Genomic DNA, 18,565 nt, shown 5'->3' on the forward strand with positions numbered 1-18,565 from the left:
TGCAAATTGTCAACAGTAGTGGATCGCTTATCAACTGATACTGCTGGAGGGTTTTTAATGGTCAATACCCAATTGGTTGCAATCAAATCAATGGTTTCACAAAATCGACTTGCTCTTGATACCTTATTAGCAAAAGAGGGCGGAGTCTATAGAATGTTGAAAGGGCAACATTGTTGCACTTACATACCTGACAAAAGTGTTGAAATTAAAGGGTATGTAAGAAATATTACACATTAGGAAAAAGAGCTCAAACCACTGGATGTTGATAGTGCATGGAAGAGACTTACTGATAGTCTCTCCTCTATAGGTAGTTGGCTTTCTAATGTAGGAAAAAGTTTTGTAGGTAGTATACTGATGCCAATGGTGGTAATAAGCCTACTGATTTTAAGGATAATAATTTGTTGCAAATGTCGAAAGCACAAAAAGACATATACAGTAAATAAGATAGGGAAAAAGAGAAATATTGATGAGCTCGAATTAGAAGAGTTGAATGGAAATATATACAAGAAAGTGAAAAACGTTCACACTAACAATTAAAAGAACCAAAATAGAAAGTTTGAAGAAATTGAGCTGGGTGAAATTAGGCATGGGCGGAAAATCCGTTCCGCTCGCGGATTTTGCGGATTTTCGGGAAATCCGCAATCCGCGAGATTTGCGAATTTCCTGCAAAATCCGCAAATCCGCGAGCAGCGGATTTTGCTCGCACTGCTCGCACTGTTCGCGTGAGTTCGCGCCCCGCGAATAAGTGCGAAATTGCAGAAATATGATCTAAGCAAAACTGAAAGTAACTACTTACCAGGTTCAAAAGTTCAGGCACATCATTAGTAGCCATTTCCTGTAGTGCTTCCTGAGGGGCCCCTCCAGAGTTCAGTTGCCAGTTGAAACTATTATGTGACCCTGCTCTGAACCTCAGAATAGTTACACATATGCCACAAAGGTCATGAATTACAGCTAAGGGAGACAAGCAGGAGCCAGGCTGGAAGTTAAAATCCATTAATCAGCCCCTAATTCATTATTGTCAGTTGGGGCAGGGCAGGTGTTGTAACTAATTTTGCAACAATGAAAGCACTTAGCAAGTGCAAAAGATCACTAATCAGGGCGCACTAAGGAAGCAGGTGCCAGCTAAAAAAATATTCTGTGACACATTAATCAGCCCCAAATTAATTCAGGTCACTTGAGGCAGGGAAGGTGTGCTTTGCTTTGCCGAAAATAATGTACACTGGACAACCAGAGGGTGTGGTGATGAAACAGAGGGTGGCATGGGTGGGCCAGAGGGTGGCATGAGTAGTCAGAGAGTGGCAGTGGTGACAGAGAGTGGCAGTGATGAAGAAGAGTGTCCCAAACAGGTTGGACACGTAGAAACAACAAGTTCGCAAAACTTGCGACCCGACAGGTAAGTTCGCAAATTGCGAAATTGTAAAAACCCTCGCGAACTGGCAGAAACACGGGCGAACACAAAAAAAAAAAAAAATCCGCAAATTCGCGGGAATTCGCGGATTTTGCGGATTGCGAGTTCGCAAATCCGCAAATTCGCGGATTGCCAATCCGCAAAATCCGCTCATGCCTAGGTGAAATGTGAAAAGTTGGCATCTGTTTCATTAATTGGTGATGATATAAAATATCATCAAAGAGAGGATTGATGGAGCAAGGATTCGCACGTAATGCAACTTGCTTGTATTCAGTCTTCTTGACATAACGTTAATGTACTAATCAACATGTTTGTCCTATTAATATTGTATTACATGACATCTAAGTGAAGCTTGCATATGTGCTTTTACTATTGATAATCCGCTTGCATTAATATGGCCGCTGTTACGTGGGATTTCTTACTGCGCATGCGTCTGTCACACTCACGTGACATGACGTACTCTCTGCTTTTGGAGGGAATCTTTTGCTTCTGCGCACTAGAACTAAGATGGCTGCTCCATGTCTTCACATGCAAGAAGCTTGCACTGCTGCTTTTGCTAAGCTGTTTGTTCTGCTTAACTCTAACGCAATAGTTAAATATAAAGTAATGGGAATAGAGTAGAGATAAGTGATGTACAGTGCCTTCATTTATTCTGTGTTCTAAAACTGTTTCTTTCTATTTTTTCATGTAACAATAATCTCAGGCCTGGGAGGTGCTATTACTCCATCTGAAAACCCACACTGCGCATGTCAAACTCCAGAAGGAGATTAAGTCATTCGTCCTTGAACCACAGTCAAGCTTACAGTACACTAGAAGATGTGCCTGGGAGCGTGAACTTTCAACCCCAGGAGAGGAAGCTGGACTGTACAATACTGAACGCTATTGTTACTGATTGATACATTCATTGCGGGTGAAATAAAAGTGCATGGGAAAATAAAGTTATGGGCGGAAAAGTTATTTTATTATCATCAAGAAAAGTTTCATTTTGGTATGGTGTGATGACCTCTCCTCTCTTCTTGTCCAATCAAAATTGGGGATCCTTACACTTGCAACATTGGGGGGTGGTACACTGTCCTGGAAAATTAGTATAACTAGAGTAGGCTTAGCTAGTTAATTTGTCCGACTTGTCCGAATAGCTGACCTGTCACTGACCCAACTCACTCAAAAGGTGATCGGGAGCAGAGGTGCTGGCGGAGCCCTCTGTCAGAAGGTTTGAAACCCAGATCGGGGTTTGAGAGCTGAAGTGCTGGCGAAGCACTTTGTCGGAGAAATCGATAATTCTTACCGGGTTCTGGCTGTTAGCTGCAGAGAGGGAGTAACGCAGGCGTTGCAACTTTAACTGCGGGTGCTGGTCTTAGCCCTTGGTGGTCCTGTCCTGATCCAATTTGGCTTTACCTGTCCTGATTCTGATATGCACCTGCTTGCCTTTATGGTGCCTGCACTTTCGGGGTTCTGTCCTTTAAACTGACCCGTGGCCAGGGTTAGTTCTTCACATTATTCTAGGTAAATATTCGATGTGGGTATGTCATTGTATTGTTTCCTTCTCTCTTCCCACTCTAATGTTATATGCGTAAAAACTGCTTTATAAAAACTCTGCATATTTTCATTCTAATCGTTATTTTCCTAATTGAGAATTTTCTATTGTTCAATGGTTGGATTATGACATTTTAAAGACTTTAGATAAAGAGTTTAATCCTTACCCGAGTTGTGGTTATTTTATGAGTGCAAATGTTCTTATTCTACCTATTAGTCTAACACCTTTGATCCCTTAGGACTCTAGGTACTGATGAAGAAGATTGGTAAGACAATGTTATAGGTCATAAATGAAATGTATAAATCACTGATTAGAGTAAGTGCACAGATTACCTGATTAAATCTCATCATATGTTATTTATGGGCCCAGGTGAGTATGGTAATCTGAGTCGGGTGACCTGCACACTCTATCACAGGTGGTGGTCAGTGACCATGATGATGAAATTTTACTTTGAAAACTCTTCCTGCGTCATTGTTTTCTTTCCCTAAACGAAGCCAGGCAATCTTGGTAAAATGTTGGTTGTTTATATATCATCCTGTTCTGAATATAAAACAATATATTATTAGCTTTAACTTTTGTGAGCCAGCTTCACACCTGGATTTGTAGTCACACTAAATGCCCCTGACCCAGTGGAGTGACATAGGCCCCCAAGGTGTGGGGGGTGGCGAGCTCCAAGGGAACTCAAAAAGGTTTGGGAGGTACCCTAGTACTTGGAAAAGGGATGTATTATCAATATTTTATTAAAAACAAAACAAAGTATTGACAAAGTTGAAAACACATTAAAATCATATACTCATCATATTTTTAAATAAAAGGAAAACAATATGTGCAATAAAACATGAAGAAGTTCTTCATGTATTTATTGCACATATTGTTTTCCTTTTATTTAAAAATATGATGAGTATATGATTTTAATGTGTTTTTAATGTAGTCAATATCAATTGTATAGAACATGATCTTTTGAATAAAATATTGATAAAACATTACTTTGAATTCATATGTGTGATTAGAAATTGATTTTTCTATGTATGATTTTATATATGTTTGTCTGTAAATTTAGCAACCTGCTAACATTTGTTTTATTATATCTCAGTGTATGGCCTTACTATAGCTAAGTTAACCAATCCAATTAGAGGATCGAATCCTCATGTTTTCAGAGTAGAAGGAGAAGGGAACTTTGTCTTTGCTCTAGCTTCAAGGGGACACCGCAACACAGTAACCTGTCCTGAGAGCTCCTGTCTGACTCTAGCGGGGGGCTTTATGTACTTTGCAGGGGGACACCCTCAAGTATCGTTACTCCACTGCCCTGACCGTGTTGTGGTGATGATAGGTGATGCTGCATTGGACTTGCAGTAATTCCCCAAATTGTCCCTTTCTGAAACAGGGTTTACGGAATTGGAATTTCATTACACTTCTAGTATATCAAAGTGTTGTATAGCATTTTAGGGCCCTAGTGTAATTTTCCCGATTCATGCCCTTATATAGGTATAATTCACCTTGTCCTTATATAGGCATAGAAATCATAACCATATTTAGACATAGCCCATGCAGTCCAAATACAGGCATGGATACTTCCACTAGTTCCGAAAAGCCACAAAGATTTCTTGGAAAACTCAGCTTCAGCAGTTAGGACTTCTCCTTGCTTGAATATTGATTTGTCCAAGAACTCATGGAGTTTTCAAAGAACTGCGATTCTTTGATGACGTTAATATGTCCAACTTTGCGTCAAACTCGGCACCTTCAAGGTATAAATATGCCAACACTTGCCCTAGCAAACACACAGTGGTTTGGAGCACCTCGACTATCTACTTGCCCGACGCATCTCGCTACAGCAAGTGCTGAAGGAAGCCGACCCTCCAGCAGACGCACTGCGAGAGATGCTGTCTTTTCTCTTGCCGAGAAATCCAGCTCCAGTGTTTCCAAGCTCCCCTCACGGGGTGTTGGGAAATCGAGTCCGAAGGCAAAGAGATACCAGACCTCCTTCGTTCTAAACCAAGGTACGGAGCTGATTAGACCACAAGAGAAATCTTGGATAGATTCTTGGCAAAAGAATACTAAACTTATGCTACACCACACTTACTCCTTCCCTCGTACTAGACTTAGGTTAGGCACATCGGGGTAGACGTATTTTAGAAGCACCAGTTGAGTACTTTTAGCCTTTATTTATTTATGTATGTATTTTATGGCTTAGAAACCATACCATGCTTTTACAGTATTATTTTATAATACTATTCTTGCTGTATGCATTACACTTTACAGCCAGTATTACGATTGTAGCAGTTCATTTCTTCTGCATGAGAAAGAAGACTGTTCAATAAATACTTTTATTGAGAACGCCGTCTCTCTATTTCTCTGCACCGCTGGTGAAACGAAGCATGCACGAATGACTGAGTGAAATATCTATGTATTGTTTCCACAACTCTGAAAATAAGTTTTATCTTGGTGGAAAAAAAGTTGTCATGTTTATGCGGTTGTCAGAAACGAATCCCTTCTTGTTTATTCGAGAAAGTTTCTAGTGACCTCTGAGCTAGCTGGCACTCACAATTAAGTCTAATATATTCGATAGAGACATAGTCGACCTAAGTCCTACGTCACATCTATAGGATATATTATTCCAATGTGCAGAGCTTATTCGGAATATAGGAACTACACTACATGGCACCCAATGTTTGGTAAGGCACTAATTTAACAATAGATACTAGAGTAACTCAGTCGTGCTTTTCATGGAGACCCCTTTTTCCCGTAAAATACTCCAATAGACATCTGGAGTGGGTTAAAGGATAAAATATTTGCCATAACTGAGTAGGACGAAAATCCTATGTATTAGTTTTTGGTTTTGTTCAACGTTGAAGGATACAGTGTTCCAAAATATTGTGCACCTTATCTTTGTTACCTTGAAACTTGCTCTGCAAACCTTCAGTCAACAAAATGTCGAATAGTGACGAAGAAAACGGTGGAGATGCAGTAAATGCAAACAACCAACCGGGTTTAAACCTGACAGGTTTCCAAGAAACTGATGCGGATGCTATAATCATCCCGGAAAATGTACGAAAAACCATTGCTATAAAGCTTATACAAAATGGCCTATCATCAAGAGGTGGTAGGGCAATTTTTGTCATAGAGGCACACGAATATCGGCAGACAGAGGTATTCTATTCATGGATTATCTTCCCTGAAGCAAATCCAAGAACACATGTGTTCCACTTCTACAAGATAGAGGAACCTCCAGCGGAATACACTCCTTTCGAGGATATTGAAATTGCATTAACATACCAAGAGCATGCGCTCTGGTTTAAAGGCGCCCTACAACATCAAAATCACATTACCAGGCTCGGTCCACTAGGTAGACCAGGAGCAAAATGGCCGGTACTAGCCAGCTATACACCACATCCTGACATTGAAAGAATGTCAAGTGAAGAACTATTAGCTCAGCTAAAACAATTAATTAAAATACATAGACAATTGGTTCAATATGTCATGCGGACCTAAACAGTCCAATCTGCTATAAGAATTCCACAGCACACCCCTCATCAGGGGGACACAAACAAAACTACACCCCAGACTATACAATCGGTCATTGTTAAATTACCCACAAAAAGGGAACAAATTCAAATTCTGGTTAGCTCAAAAATGTATTCAAATCGAGGCAGTATTTCCCGATAGTACACCTCATGAGAAACATAGGAGTCTAACAATCTGTTTACCAATGGGGATCGCACCACACCTGGAGGACTGTGACACTTGGGGTACAGTCTTTGCTGCAATCTACGGAAAAACACATGGTGTTCCGTCCATGGCGGTAATACCAGACGTCCTGAAACAGATTCAAAATGAATACAGGGTAGAGCCTGCTTTAAATCTCGGTATGAAGTTACTGAAGGATTTCAAAAAGGTCTCAGCTATATTATTAGTTAATATTAAAGGAGAAGCAGCATCCGTGGCAATCCGTGAAAAACTAAAAGAACTTAATGTAACTGAGCAACCCTATGAACTGGCCAGAATAATAGAAAAATCCTATGGAGAACTAGGTAGAGATAGTTTGGGTGGGAATCCAGTGAAGCCCGAACTAACAGAAAATCCTGAAAAAGTCTTTTTTTTAAAACACTCTCACTACTCCTAAAAAGAAGTGGGAAAATACTAAACCAACTTCTAATGAGAAGTGCTCTCAGTCCAGAGGAAGGTCTCCTCAAAAGGAGCCCTCTGAAAAGAGGTATAACCTCAGGAACAGGGATATTTTGAGAAAACCTGATAGATATAAAGATACTGATACACGTTCCTCACAGAAATCGGAAAGAAGAGGACAATCAGAACACAAGGAAGAACGTGTGAAGTCCAAAGACTATCAACACGTTCCAAAAAAATAAGAAAACTCAATTTACCAAAGGTAGCAGGTCTAAAAATCAGACATGCCTAGGATCTTGAGGACACAACTCAAGAACGGGGAGTGGGCCCAGACAATGCTGGACAGCGCAGCAGAAGTTACCATAGCTTGCAAGATCCTGAAGGATCATCTGGAAACAGTGGACATGAATGAGTACATTCAAGTTAAAACTGCCGATACCAGGGTTAGTGTACCCCATAAGTTATATGAAGTAACGCTACGGATGGAGGGGGACATAACTAGAAAAAGAAGAGCACTCTTTGGGGAAAAGCTCTCTAAGGGTTATGACATTCTTCTAGCTGAAAAAGACTGGCCACCTGAATTTGTCAGGGAGTGCCCACATGGCGAAGAGATCATTATGCCAGCCTTCTCAAATCATATTCCTATTCATAAAAAATACACCTATGCCAGAAAATGGGCTGTAGCCCAGGCTCCAGCATTATATAAAAATCATGTGGGATGGGATGAGGACTCTCCTCACCATAAGATCCAGTTAAAAAAATAAAACTACTGCTCAGAGGCAGTATCCAGTTAAGCAAGAAGCTAAAAAACAGGTCAGGGAGATCTTAGATTGACTTGAATACCAAGGGGTGATTAAAACATGCACCTCGTCCATGAACAATCCTTGGTTTCCTGTCTCCAAACCAGACAATACATATCATCTGGTTTTGGACTACAGACATTTAAATTCTTGTTGCAAAACCTTTTCAGTACAAAATTCACACAGTGCAGCACTGATGAATAATATTGTGCACAAAAAATATAAAACCACATTAAATATTTCTAACAGTTTCTTCTGTCAAAACATTGCACCTGAAAGCAGGAACTTGACCGCTTTCTCAATTATGGGGACACAGCGTCATTTCTGTCGTCTCCCCCAGGGATTCAAGAATAGGCCAGGGTTATTTTCAGCCAGAGTAACAGAGTTACTACAAACGTATGATGATGAGGTATTATCTTATGTCAATGACATCTATCTAACAGACGATGACTTGGACAAGCAGTTGAACAGGGTGAACACCATAATACTTGGATTCGCCTCTGAAGGGTACAAATTCAACTTTAAAAAAATCAAGAATTGCCCATCTCAGTGTCCTATTCTTAGGATACAAACTTTCAAGTGAAGGCAAAAGCCTGGCAGCAAACTTTTTAGAAAAGTGTGCGCTGCTCCAACCTCCAAAAACACTGAAAAACTTACAGTCAATTTTAGTCTTCCTGAATTTCGGAAGAACTTACATTTTAAATTACGCAGAAAGGGTTAAACCTCTCTACGAACTAATAAAACCTGAATTCAAATCAACAAATTGGACTAAAAACACACAGAAATGTTGTGTTCAGTGCAAACAGACATGTTAGCAACACCCCATTTACAGACACGCGTAAACGTACGCAACCTTGTAATCCGAATCATCCCAGGTAGATGCAGATTCACATACTTAACCTTTAATGAAGGTGAAAAGGTACAAATAGCTTATAAATCACACTTGTACACACAAGCTGAAATGAAATTCACTTTGACAGCAGTTCAAACTGCAGTAGCAAAAGAGAAAGCCCTTGCACAGGGAAAACGCATAATGGTCATTACACCTGTACCTGCCTTAGAGGCAGTGACAAAAGTGAGCATTCCTGATGCAAAAGCTTTACATCCGAGATGGATACAATGGGTTAATTCTCTTGCTGCAACAGACGTTGTATACGTTTTTGACCCCTACTTCAAAACTCAATAATTTCTACAATATGAACAAGAATGTCCTCTGCCCACTGAGATTCTGTCTCTAGAACATTACAGATGTATAATTTATACAGACGGATCAGACCAGCCCGCACTTGGGGGAAAACAAGCTTATAGTCCTTCCTGTCAAAAGCCGTACAAAATTTAAGGCACTATGTATTGCCTACAAGGCTATTAACAATTCTGGCCCGCAGTTTCTTAAACAAGCTTTTCGTCCTCTTGTACCTCTCAGGACACTTCGCTCATCTTCAGCTCATCTGCTTAATGTCCAACGTACTAGGAAAGCTAACTGGGGCGACAGATGTTTCGTGATTTCCACTGCTAGATTATGGAATTCCCTTCCCCTCACCATTAAAACCTCCTCCACTCTCCTCAGCTTCAGGAAACAATTAAAAACTTGGCTGTTTATACACTAAAGGTATGCTATTGTTATCATTTGATCAGTTAAGCGCCGAGACACCCTCGGGTATTTGCACGCTATTAAAATTGCAAAAACATAAACATAAACATAGTGCAGTGTGCGCGATTGTTAAAGGTCGCTGGCGCGATGGTAAATTCTGACCTATGGTCACAAAAACTCAATCTCTAGGAGACTGTACAGCTCAGCGAGCTGAACTACAAGCTTTCAAGATGGCGCTTGAAAATACTGATCGCGAATTCCCCACACTCACAGTGTGCGATTCGTATTACTGTGTCCAATCTTACAATGAATACTTGCAGAACTGGGTTCAAAACGGTTTCAAAGATGCAAAAGGTGGCACAATCAAACATAAGTTGCTTTGGGAACAAGTAGTTCTATTACAGAAAGAACTACAAAAGACTCACGTGAACCATACACTGAGTCATCAGCGTGATGGCGTTCACGTTGCAGTGAATTCATTGGCTGATGAAGCTGCGAAGGCAGCTGTGCAAACAGCTTCCGTAACTGCAATCGCTCGTTCAAAAACAAAAATAGACGGTGAAACAATGCTAGCTGTCCATGCCACAAGCAAAAGCAGCGGTGCAGCGTTACCTCTAAACTATCCACTCGAATATTCATACATAATTGATGCAAACTCTGTTCCTTTTGCTCGAATCCCTGGAGTGGGGATAGGGTGATTCCAAACAGTAAATGTAGAGGTGCCTTGATACAAGAAGCACATATGGGAGAGGGTCTGATACATCAAGCGATCTCAAAATCTCTACTAGAATTAAAAGAGATGAACTGGTGGCCAGGGATGAATGCCCACATTTACGAATTTGCAATTAATTGCGATGTCCGCTACAGAGATCACAGCATATAATGCAGCCAGATACCTGACTACAGTATAGCCAGCCCAGTACAGACACCATTGTGAGACAGCACTAGACTTTCTACATGCAGACGTCACTATGGACAAATGCGGTCCCAACAACTATTAGGACAAGATTCATTTGGATGTGGCCTCAGCGCTCGGCTGATGCCCGAACTGTTATAAAAGATTTGCAAATCTTTATCAGCACATACGCAATCGACATGCTACATTTTGACCAGGGTCATGCGTTTAGCTCCAAAGCTTACAAAGAGACCATGGCCAGCTTGGGCGTTGCATTGCGGTACTCAAGTCCATTCCATCCTGAGGGAAATTCTGTTGTGGAAAGAAAAAACTGTGACATAAAGCAATCTATAACAGCAAGGGCATTAGGCTCGGGTGACGGGTCGGTAAAACATCTAATAAGTGTCCAACGTAGTCTTAACAATCTGCCAAGAAATTCTCTGGGTGGAATCACTCCATATGAAATCCTTTTTGGTACTAGAATGATTGTCGAAGACCTCGATCGTCATACTTCAGTGGTAGAACAAAAACCCTTTGATATCACAGACCGTTTGGCTGTTTTACAGGACTTAAATGAAACAAGAAGAAGTCTAAGCAATACTTTACGGAAGCCAACGACCACTGAAGAAAAACCACCTGTCCCAGCAAGACCTGTCTGGATTCCAAAGATTGGGGATCTGGTCAGAGAAAAAATAGCAGATAAGAAGGAATTTGGGCCTTCCTACAGAAAACCAGTACCTGTGCTAGCAATCCACAGATCAAGAACAGTGTTACTGCCGCCCCTTGCTGGAAGAAAGGAGAACCAGTTCGTGTCCATTGACCTGGTAAAATCACACCATGTGGCCGATAATAAGTAGTAGGCCCAGTGGACTCCAAAGATGTAGCAGACGACCAAATCTCGCTACTATCCAAGAGGTTCAAACTGAGAGACTCATCACCTTTGAAGAATCTGCAGTAAGAAAAGGACTATGCAACAAAGCCATGGAACTTGTGCCTCTTGAATCTCAAATAACAGTTCGTCAAGAAACTCCCTTCTACAATGATGCAGCATCTGACTATACTAATATGTCAAGGGACCAAGCAGCTCCAGCGATTTCAAATAATCCGGATGCAATACCAACAATTGACAGAACTGCCTCTGGCTATTTCATCAATTTTTATACATTTTCTGAGGGTCCCAGTGAGCCCGAAACAACGCCAGCAAATAAAACTTTCAAGGAACAAGTAACAGAATTTTGTTACCAGCTTGCAAATACATATCTGGTTTCACCAGGGGTTGAATTTTGGATTGTGTTAGGTGTACTTTTTCTCCTAATATGGCTCATTCTCCTTTTAAGTTTGGGAAAGCTGATAAATGGAAAATATAGTAAAATGGACACAGCAAGTAAGAACATCAACTTGCTCCTGAAGCCACACAAATCATCTCATCGTGAACAAAGAGACCTGCCATCAGTGAACATCACAGCAGGTCCTTTACCTGGTGGTATAGCATGGTACAGAACTGATTATGACATTTATGGTCCTTTAGAGTTGTTGAAGATTCCACACCAATTTTAGGTTTCCTTGAGTGACTTTGTTTCACCCAGCACATTTTCTGATGATTGGGACTTTGAGACTGTTAATAACATGATGGCAGACTTAGAAATGTCAGCAAAATGTACAAAACATGAATACTTAGAAGGTTCATCAGATTATGAACAAATGTATTGCTTTAATCATTATGGTCATCATTATTTGCACAAATCTGCAAACCCTAGCAATGTTTTTACTTATAATCAATGGGAACATTGTCCGACGCCACCAAAGGGTAGCTCAAAAACATTTAATGAAAAATGTCCATACTTCTCAGGTTTTAATGTCACAAATCCAGAAACCTTTTACTTTAAAAATGTTAATAAGACAGGAATGAAAAGTATGCTGACTAATACTAAGCACATTTATTCTGCGGCCTTTTATGCTCAATTGTCCACATTAGGTTTTGACTTTTGGAAATACAACATTGAGACAAAAACTGTCTCGGGCACAAAAGACTGGCAGGTGCAAGTTTTAGAAGCCTTATTCAGAGCCTGCATCATCCCAGAACAAATAATGTTCTTAAATGAAACTGTTCAACAGACATCTTGTCTTGGCCTGCCTAAGATAAAAGACATAAAAAAGCGTCCATACCTAAGACCACACCTGATAGTAATGGAACTACAGATGAGGAGGTAGACGTGAAATATATTTTACAACAGAACAGAACTAATCCTGATTGGAATAAATGGTTAATCTGGCCCACAGACACGAATAACTGTCAAGATAGATTCCTGAATAAGACACAAGGGTTTACAGTAACTAGGCCAGATCCAAGATATGTCCAGAGACAAAATCCAGGCATAATAACAACATACAGTGTAGGAAAACTGTGCTTTGAGTGACTACAAAAATCCACACTACCAGATATAAAACAACACTTAACTTTACTTAAAGATGGCGTTGATTTAGGAGACTTCTTACTAGGACCTCGTAAACCACGTCATAAACGTTTCCTATACGCTAGTATTTATGCTGCTTATAATGAAGCATGGAAAGTCACGCAAATTGAAACTGCAGAACAAATACGAGAAATTGATCAAATTAATTTAGAGAAAGCTCTCTCTGTAGTCGACAATGGGTTAACGGCTCTGTCATCCAGAATTTTTTCTTTGGACAGCATTGTATCCTCTGCCATAGACATAATGGAACAGGACTTGCTCATGTTACAACATGGACAGTCTCAATTGCGTTCTATAATGCTGCTAGGCTGGACGTTACAAAATCTTCGTTCAGGCTATGTGCCTTGGCATCTAATCAACACCACGTCATTGTTTGCTGGGTTTAACCTTACAGATAAACAAATCTCTTTGGCACAAAGGGGAGCAGACTATACGGTGCTGAGCAAAGAAAAACTGGAGAGATTACCCTTAACCGTTTCTGAGAAACCAGCTGTAGATTTGCAAATACATGGCACCATCATGATGCCAGTGACGATTTTCCAGTTTCAGTATTGCTTGAAACACATACCAGCAGGCCTGTATGAAAGGTTGGGTAAAGAATACATAAAGTTGACCTGGGATTTACCATACACACAAAAATGTTGGAGTGGGGAAAAGGAGGTATTTCTTAGTGGTAAAAATTGCAAAAGCACACTGAGCACAGAGTATTAATTTACATGGAGCCTGCGATGGTTCTTTGACCAACTTATCCTGCCACCTGCAAGGTTCTCCGGCAGCAGTGACAGATCCAATTTTTAGGCAGCTATACAATGGGAGCTACATAATGTTGAATGATCACAGCTTTTGTGGAATGATGCCAGGAATAGCCTATCTTGTCAGCCAGGGTCACTTGCTGTATGCAGGTATTGTTTCCTAAAACTAAGACAGATGGGGAGTCGCCGCTATGGACTTCACTGAACATCTCTTCTAATCGGATTGATACTTTAAGCAGAATGAAAGCCATTCTTTTACAACAAACTGTGCCACTGACCTCGTCCAAAGAGACTTATGATCTACAAGTTGCAAGGTCCTCTGCAGAGATGCATGCCCTATTATCAACAAACTGCCCCATACATTTTGCTGAAATGTTAGGTCGTATCTTAAACATGCCTGATACCAGTGGTATTTTACATGCATTTAAGACGATTTTTTCGGGACTGTTAGCACCCTTTGAATCAGTCCTAGGCATTTTTCCAAACTCCGTGCACTCTGTGTTCGGCGGCCTGCCTCTCATTTTGGGACTCGTAGCAGGGATACTATTTTTGTTCCTTCTACTCCGATATGGCAAGTCCAGTCACCAGCGATACCCAGATTACCATGGAGAACACTCTTCGGGCAATGCAGTATCGTGAGCGCATAACACAGATTCTTGGCTTGGCTCGTTTAAGAGATCTGAATACCACGTGGTTCCTATTGTTCAGATCAATCTGGCAAGATTGCATCTTACCTGTTCTACGATGCCTGCTTTGTGGAGAGGAATGCGTGTTGGATATTTGTCTGACACTTCCATCAGCACTGCCAACGGATGTTGACGCTTTGCTTGGTTCGATAACGGCTCATGCATTGTGTTGTCCCCAACGGATACCAATCCTGATGATGGCAAGGTGAGATACGTGGACCAACAGGCACACAGGTACCATCTACTGCGAACATTGCTAATGCGACTGACGCTGAAGGCGATGCTTCTCATCTGTGTACGATTGATCTACTTAATGAAGTGGTTCAAATTTCACCTACTGTGGTAGACGATTTCTTTGCCACCTTAGAAGATTTAATGTTCTCTCCTGACACCGAGAATAACTTTTGAAATTAGCACACAGCGTTCTATCTAATTTGAATTCGACCTTCGTTTTTCAAAACAAAAACTTCTACGATTTGATTTGACTTTTTCCAAAACTGAAAATTGGCACAAATGAATCTGCTTAAAGTAGAACTATTATCAGAGAACAAGAATTCTTTGAATACTTCCTAGAAACAATATTGACATTGTTCACAAACCAAACCAGTTATACATTCTGCTATGGGATGGTCTCGACCTTTTTACTTCTGTATTTAAGAGCCATTTCATAAATGTAATTTATATGATTCATTCAGCTAGCATTACCAATATCATAGTATATGGTTAAAATGAAATCAATGCTTACAAATGCGTACAGTACGAATGCTCATTTTTCGTGTACAACCCTTTCAAATGCATTTTTATGTATTTTTGGGTGGGATTGTAAACACATGCTTTAGATATGTTTTAGTGCTTGAATTTAGTAATGTCGAACATAATAAAGTGAAGTGGGTGTTGTATAGCATTTTTGGGCCCTAGTGTATTTTTCCCAATTCATGCCCTTACATAGGTATAAATCACCTTGTCCTTATATAGGCATAGAAGTCATAACCATATTTAGACATAGCCCATGCAGTCCAAATACAGGCATGGATACTTCCACTAGTTCCGAAAAGCCACAACGATTTCTTGGAAAACTCGGCTTCAGCAGTTAGGGACATCCCTTGCTTGAATATTGATTTGTCCAAGAACTCATGGAGTTTTCAAAGAACTGCGATTCTTTGATGACGTTATTATGTCCAACTTTACGTCAAACTCTGCACCTTCAAGGTATAAATATGTCCACACTTGCCCCAGCAAGTACACGGTGGTTTGGAGCAGCTCGACTATCTACTTGCCCGACGCATCTCGCTACAGCGTGCCGAAGGAAGCCGACCCTCCAGCAGATGCACTGAGAGAGACGCTGTCTTTTCTCCTGCCGAGAAATCTAGCTCCATTGTTTCCAAGCTACCCTTGCAGGTTGTTGGGAAATCGAGTCCTGAGACTGACCTCCTTCATTCTAAACCAAGGTACGGAGCTGATTAGACCCTAAGAGAAATCTTGGATAGATTCTTGGCAAAAAGAATACTTAACTTATGCTACACCAGACTTACTTCTTCCCTTGTACTAGACTTAGGTTAGGTACATCGGGGTAGGCGTATTTTAGAAGCACAAGTTGAGTACTATTATTTAAGTATGTATTTTATGGCTTAGAAACCATACCATGCTTTTACAGTATTATTTTATGATACTTTTCTTGCTGTATGCATTATACTTTACAGCCAGTATTACGATTGTAGCAGTTCATTTCTTCTGCATGAGAAAGAAGACTGTTCAATAAATACTTTTATTGAGAACGCCCGTCTCTCTATTTCTCTGCACCTCTGGTGAAACGAAGCGTGCACGAATGACTAAGTGAAATATCTATCTATTGTTTCCATGACTCTGAAGATAATTTTTATCTTTTGGAAACAAAGTTGTTATGTTTATACGGTTGTCAGAAACTAATCCCTTCTTGTTTATTCGAAAAAGTTTCTAGTGACCTCTGAGCTAGCTGGCACTCACAAATCAGTCTAATATATTCGATAGAGACCTAGTCGACCTAAGTCCTACGTTACATCTATAGGATATATTATTCCAATGTGCATAGCCTATTGGGAATATAGGAACTACACTACATACACACTGCAATACTATGAACTGCCATTACACATTACACATACCAACCAGAAAGAGCCTTAAGTCAACTGACAGGGGCTTCTCCTTGTGAATGCATTTGACTACCTCTGCCCTCTCAAAGCCTGTGTGCACTGGTACAGTAGTGTAAGAAGTAGTGTAAAAATGCTCACATTTTGTATTCATTACTTACTAGTCCAAAGAAGATGCAGAAGAGCTGAACCACGTCTGTGTAAGCAACAGAGTAAAGGCCGCCCACCAGCGTGTACAAAGTGGCGATCAATGCAGAAACAATAACGGCCATGGTGATGTTGATATCAACTATCACACTGATTGTGGCCCCTAGAAAAGAAAATATATTTTTATATACATCAAAACGTGTTTGGATTTAAACATACTTCACATACCAGGCAAAAAACATAATTACTTAGTATGCATTTCCAATTAAAAGTCTGCAATATTGTAATGCTGCTGTATTTCTGCATGGTAATAGTGCCAAATTCATTGCATTTACTTCTGTATAACACTTACAAAGGTGTAACATACACAGCCCTTGGATTCTTCATCTCTTCGTCTAACAAATCAGGTTAATATTCTAGCATAAAATGTCCGACCAGATCATGTGAAGTGTACCAGTGCCAGCACTGCTGTTGGCCAATTTGGCAGGTATATCGAGCAATTGTGTAGGGCAATTTTACATTGATGACAGTCCATTTTCAACCAGTGTTGAAACAATATTTACATAGACATGCCGTATGAAATATTTTTTTAGCACGTCTTTCAATGCAAATATGGTTTAGCCTTCACACTAACAACCAGCGCTGGAGGAAATGTAATTACAGAATTAACGAGAACAATGGGAAAATATCCATTAGCCAGTGCAAATTGCTTCGCTCTGGTGCAATGTGCATATTTATAAAGCCTGGGTGGAGTTCGCGGAGTTCCGTTATGAGGAACTCTGCGAAGTGACAAAAAAACTCCACTGCGCTACGCGTAGTGCCGTTCGCTGTGATTTTCAGCAAGGGTGTTTTTCCCATGCTGGAAAATCATCGCAAATGGCACCATGCGTAGTGCAAGAAGACTCTGCTGTCGTTCTGCTGCTTGGGTAGATTTTCGACCTGAGCGGAGGTTTCTCAACGCAAACCGAAGGTTTCTCCAACGCGAGCGGTTGCGAGCATCCGCAACCACTCGCATTGCAAAATTCGAACGTCCCTATTGAGAAATCTCACCGGGAGGTTGATTTTCCTCACTCGCACACGTTAACTAGACCTTGACGAGCACGAGTGAGGAAAAATGTTGCCGGGAGGTCTATTTTCCTGGCTCGCACTCACCAACTTGACGTTGATGAGAACGAGCAGGGAAAAACACTCTGCTCCACGAGTTGTTCGGAACTCTGCAAACTCTGCTTAATGCGGAGTGCGGAAAACTCTGCAAACTCCCCGAGCGGAGTGGAGTCCACCGCCCAGGCTTAATATTTATATGATCTGGTGCTTTGTTTCTGAATATCCAAAGAGAACAAACATTTATTTTAATTTCAATTCTTTAATGTATGGGTGCTCTCAGTCATCACAACATAAACATCACATGAGTCTCCACCCCACCAATAAGAGGGTGCAGCCTCAAATGACTGAATTTACAGCCACAATTTATGTTCTTCCTGGTTGGCAAAGATGCCTGCGACTGGCTTGGAGACTTCAACTACATAGGTGCAAACCTTCTGAATGGAAGGTAATAGGCAAAGAGCATACATATGACCCAAATCACACACATACCAGACACCCTTTCACTTAAAAAGCATAAATACTGCCCACCCCTATGCTCTGCACTCCTCCCCTCTGACTACATGACCCTGCAGCCAACAGGACCTACTTCTAGTCTCCAGGCAACATCACTGAAAACGAAAGCAAATTCAATGAGGAGGCAACAGTCCTTGTAGTTGAATTTGTGGTAAACAAAATTACAAGCAACTAAATGCTCTGCCTCCATAAAACGTCAGTAGAGCAAATAAATCAGCCTTGTGGAAGATGGTTACATACTCTGTAAATGCACTGGAAAGGAGGCAAGCACCATGGGGGGCATTACAAAGAAATAGCAGGATGAGAGGAGGCTAGTAAAGAAATTTTCTAGGAATCAGATGTAAAGGTTATTCATGGAGGCAGACTTAGACACTCTCTCTTTCTCACACCCCTTGAGAAGAGTGTACTCTCCA

The 18,565-nt window shown here is 40.7% G+C and overlaps 1 protein-coding gene across 2 annotated transcripts in view; it reads right to left on the bottom strand.

Moving 5' to 3' along the window:
* The window catches only part of SLC5A7 (solute carrier family 5 member 7), a 382,470-nt gene that overhangs the window by 176,817 nt on the left and 187,088 nt on the right, over window positions 1-18,565 (bottom strand). For both annotated transcript variants that reach the window (XM_086934301.1, XM_086934302.1), the window contains exon 5: window positions 16,550-16,698. In XM_086934301.1, coding sequence (XP_086790427.1) covers window positions 16,550-16,698 — 149 coding nt within the window. The remainder of the gene's footprint in view (window positions 1-16,549; window positions 16,699-18,565) is intronic.

Source organism: Lissotriton vulgaris, chromosome 8 (assembly GCF_964263255.1).
Source record: "Lissotriton vulgaris chromosome 8, aLisVul1.2, whole genome shotgun sequence".
Taxonomy (NCBI): Eukaryota; Metazoa; Chordata; class Amphibia; order Caudata; family Salamandridae; genus Lissotriton; species Lissotriton vulgaris.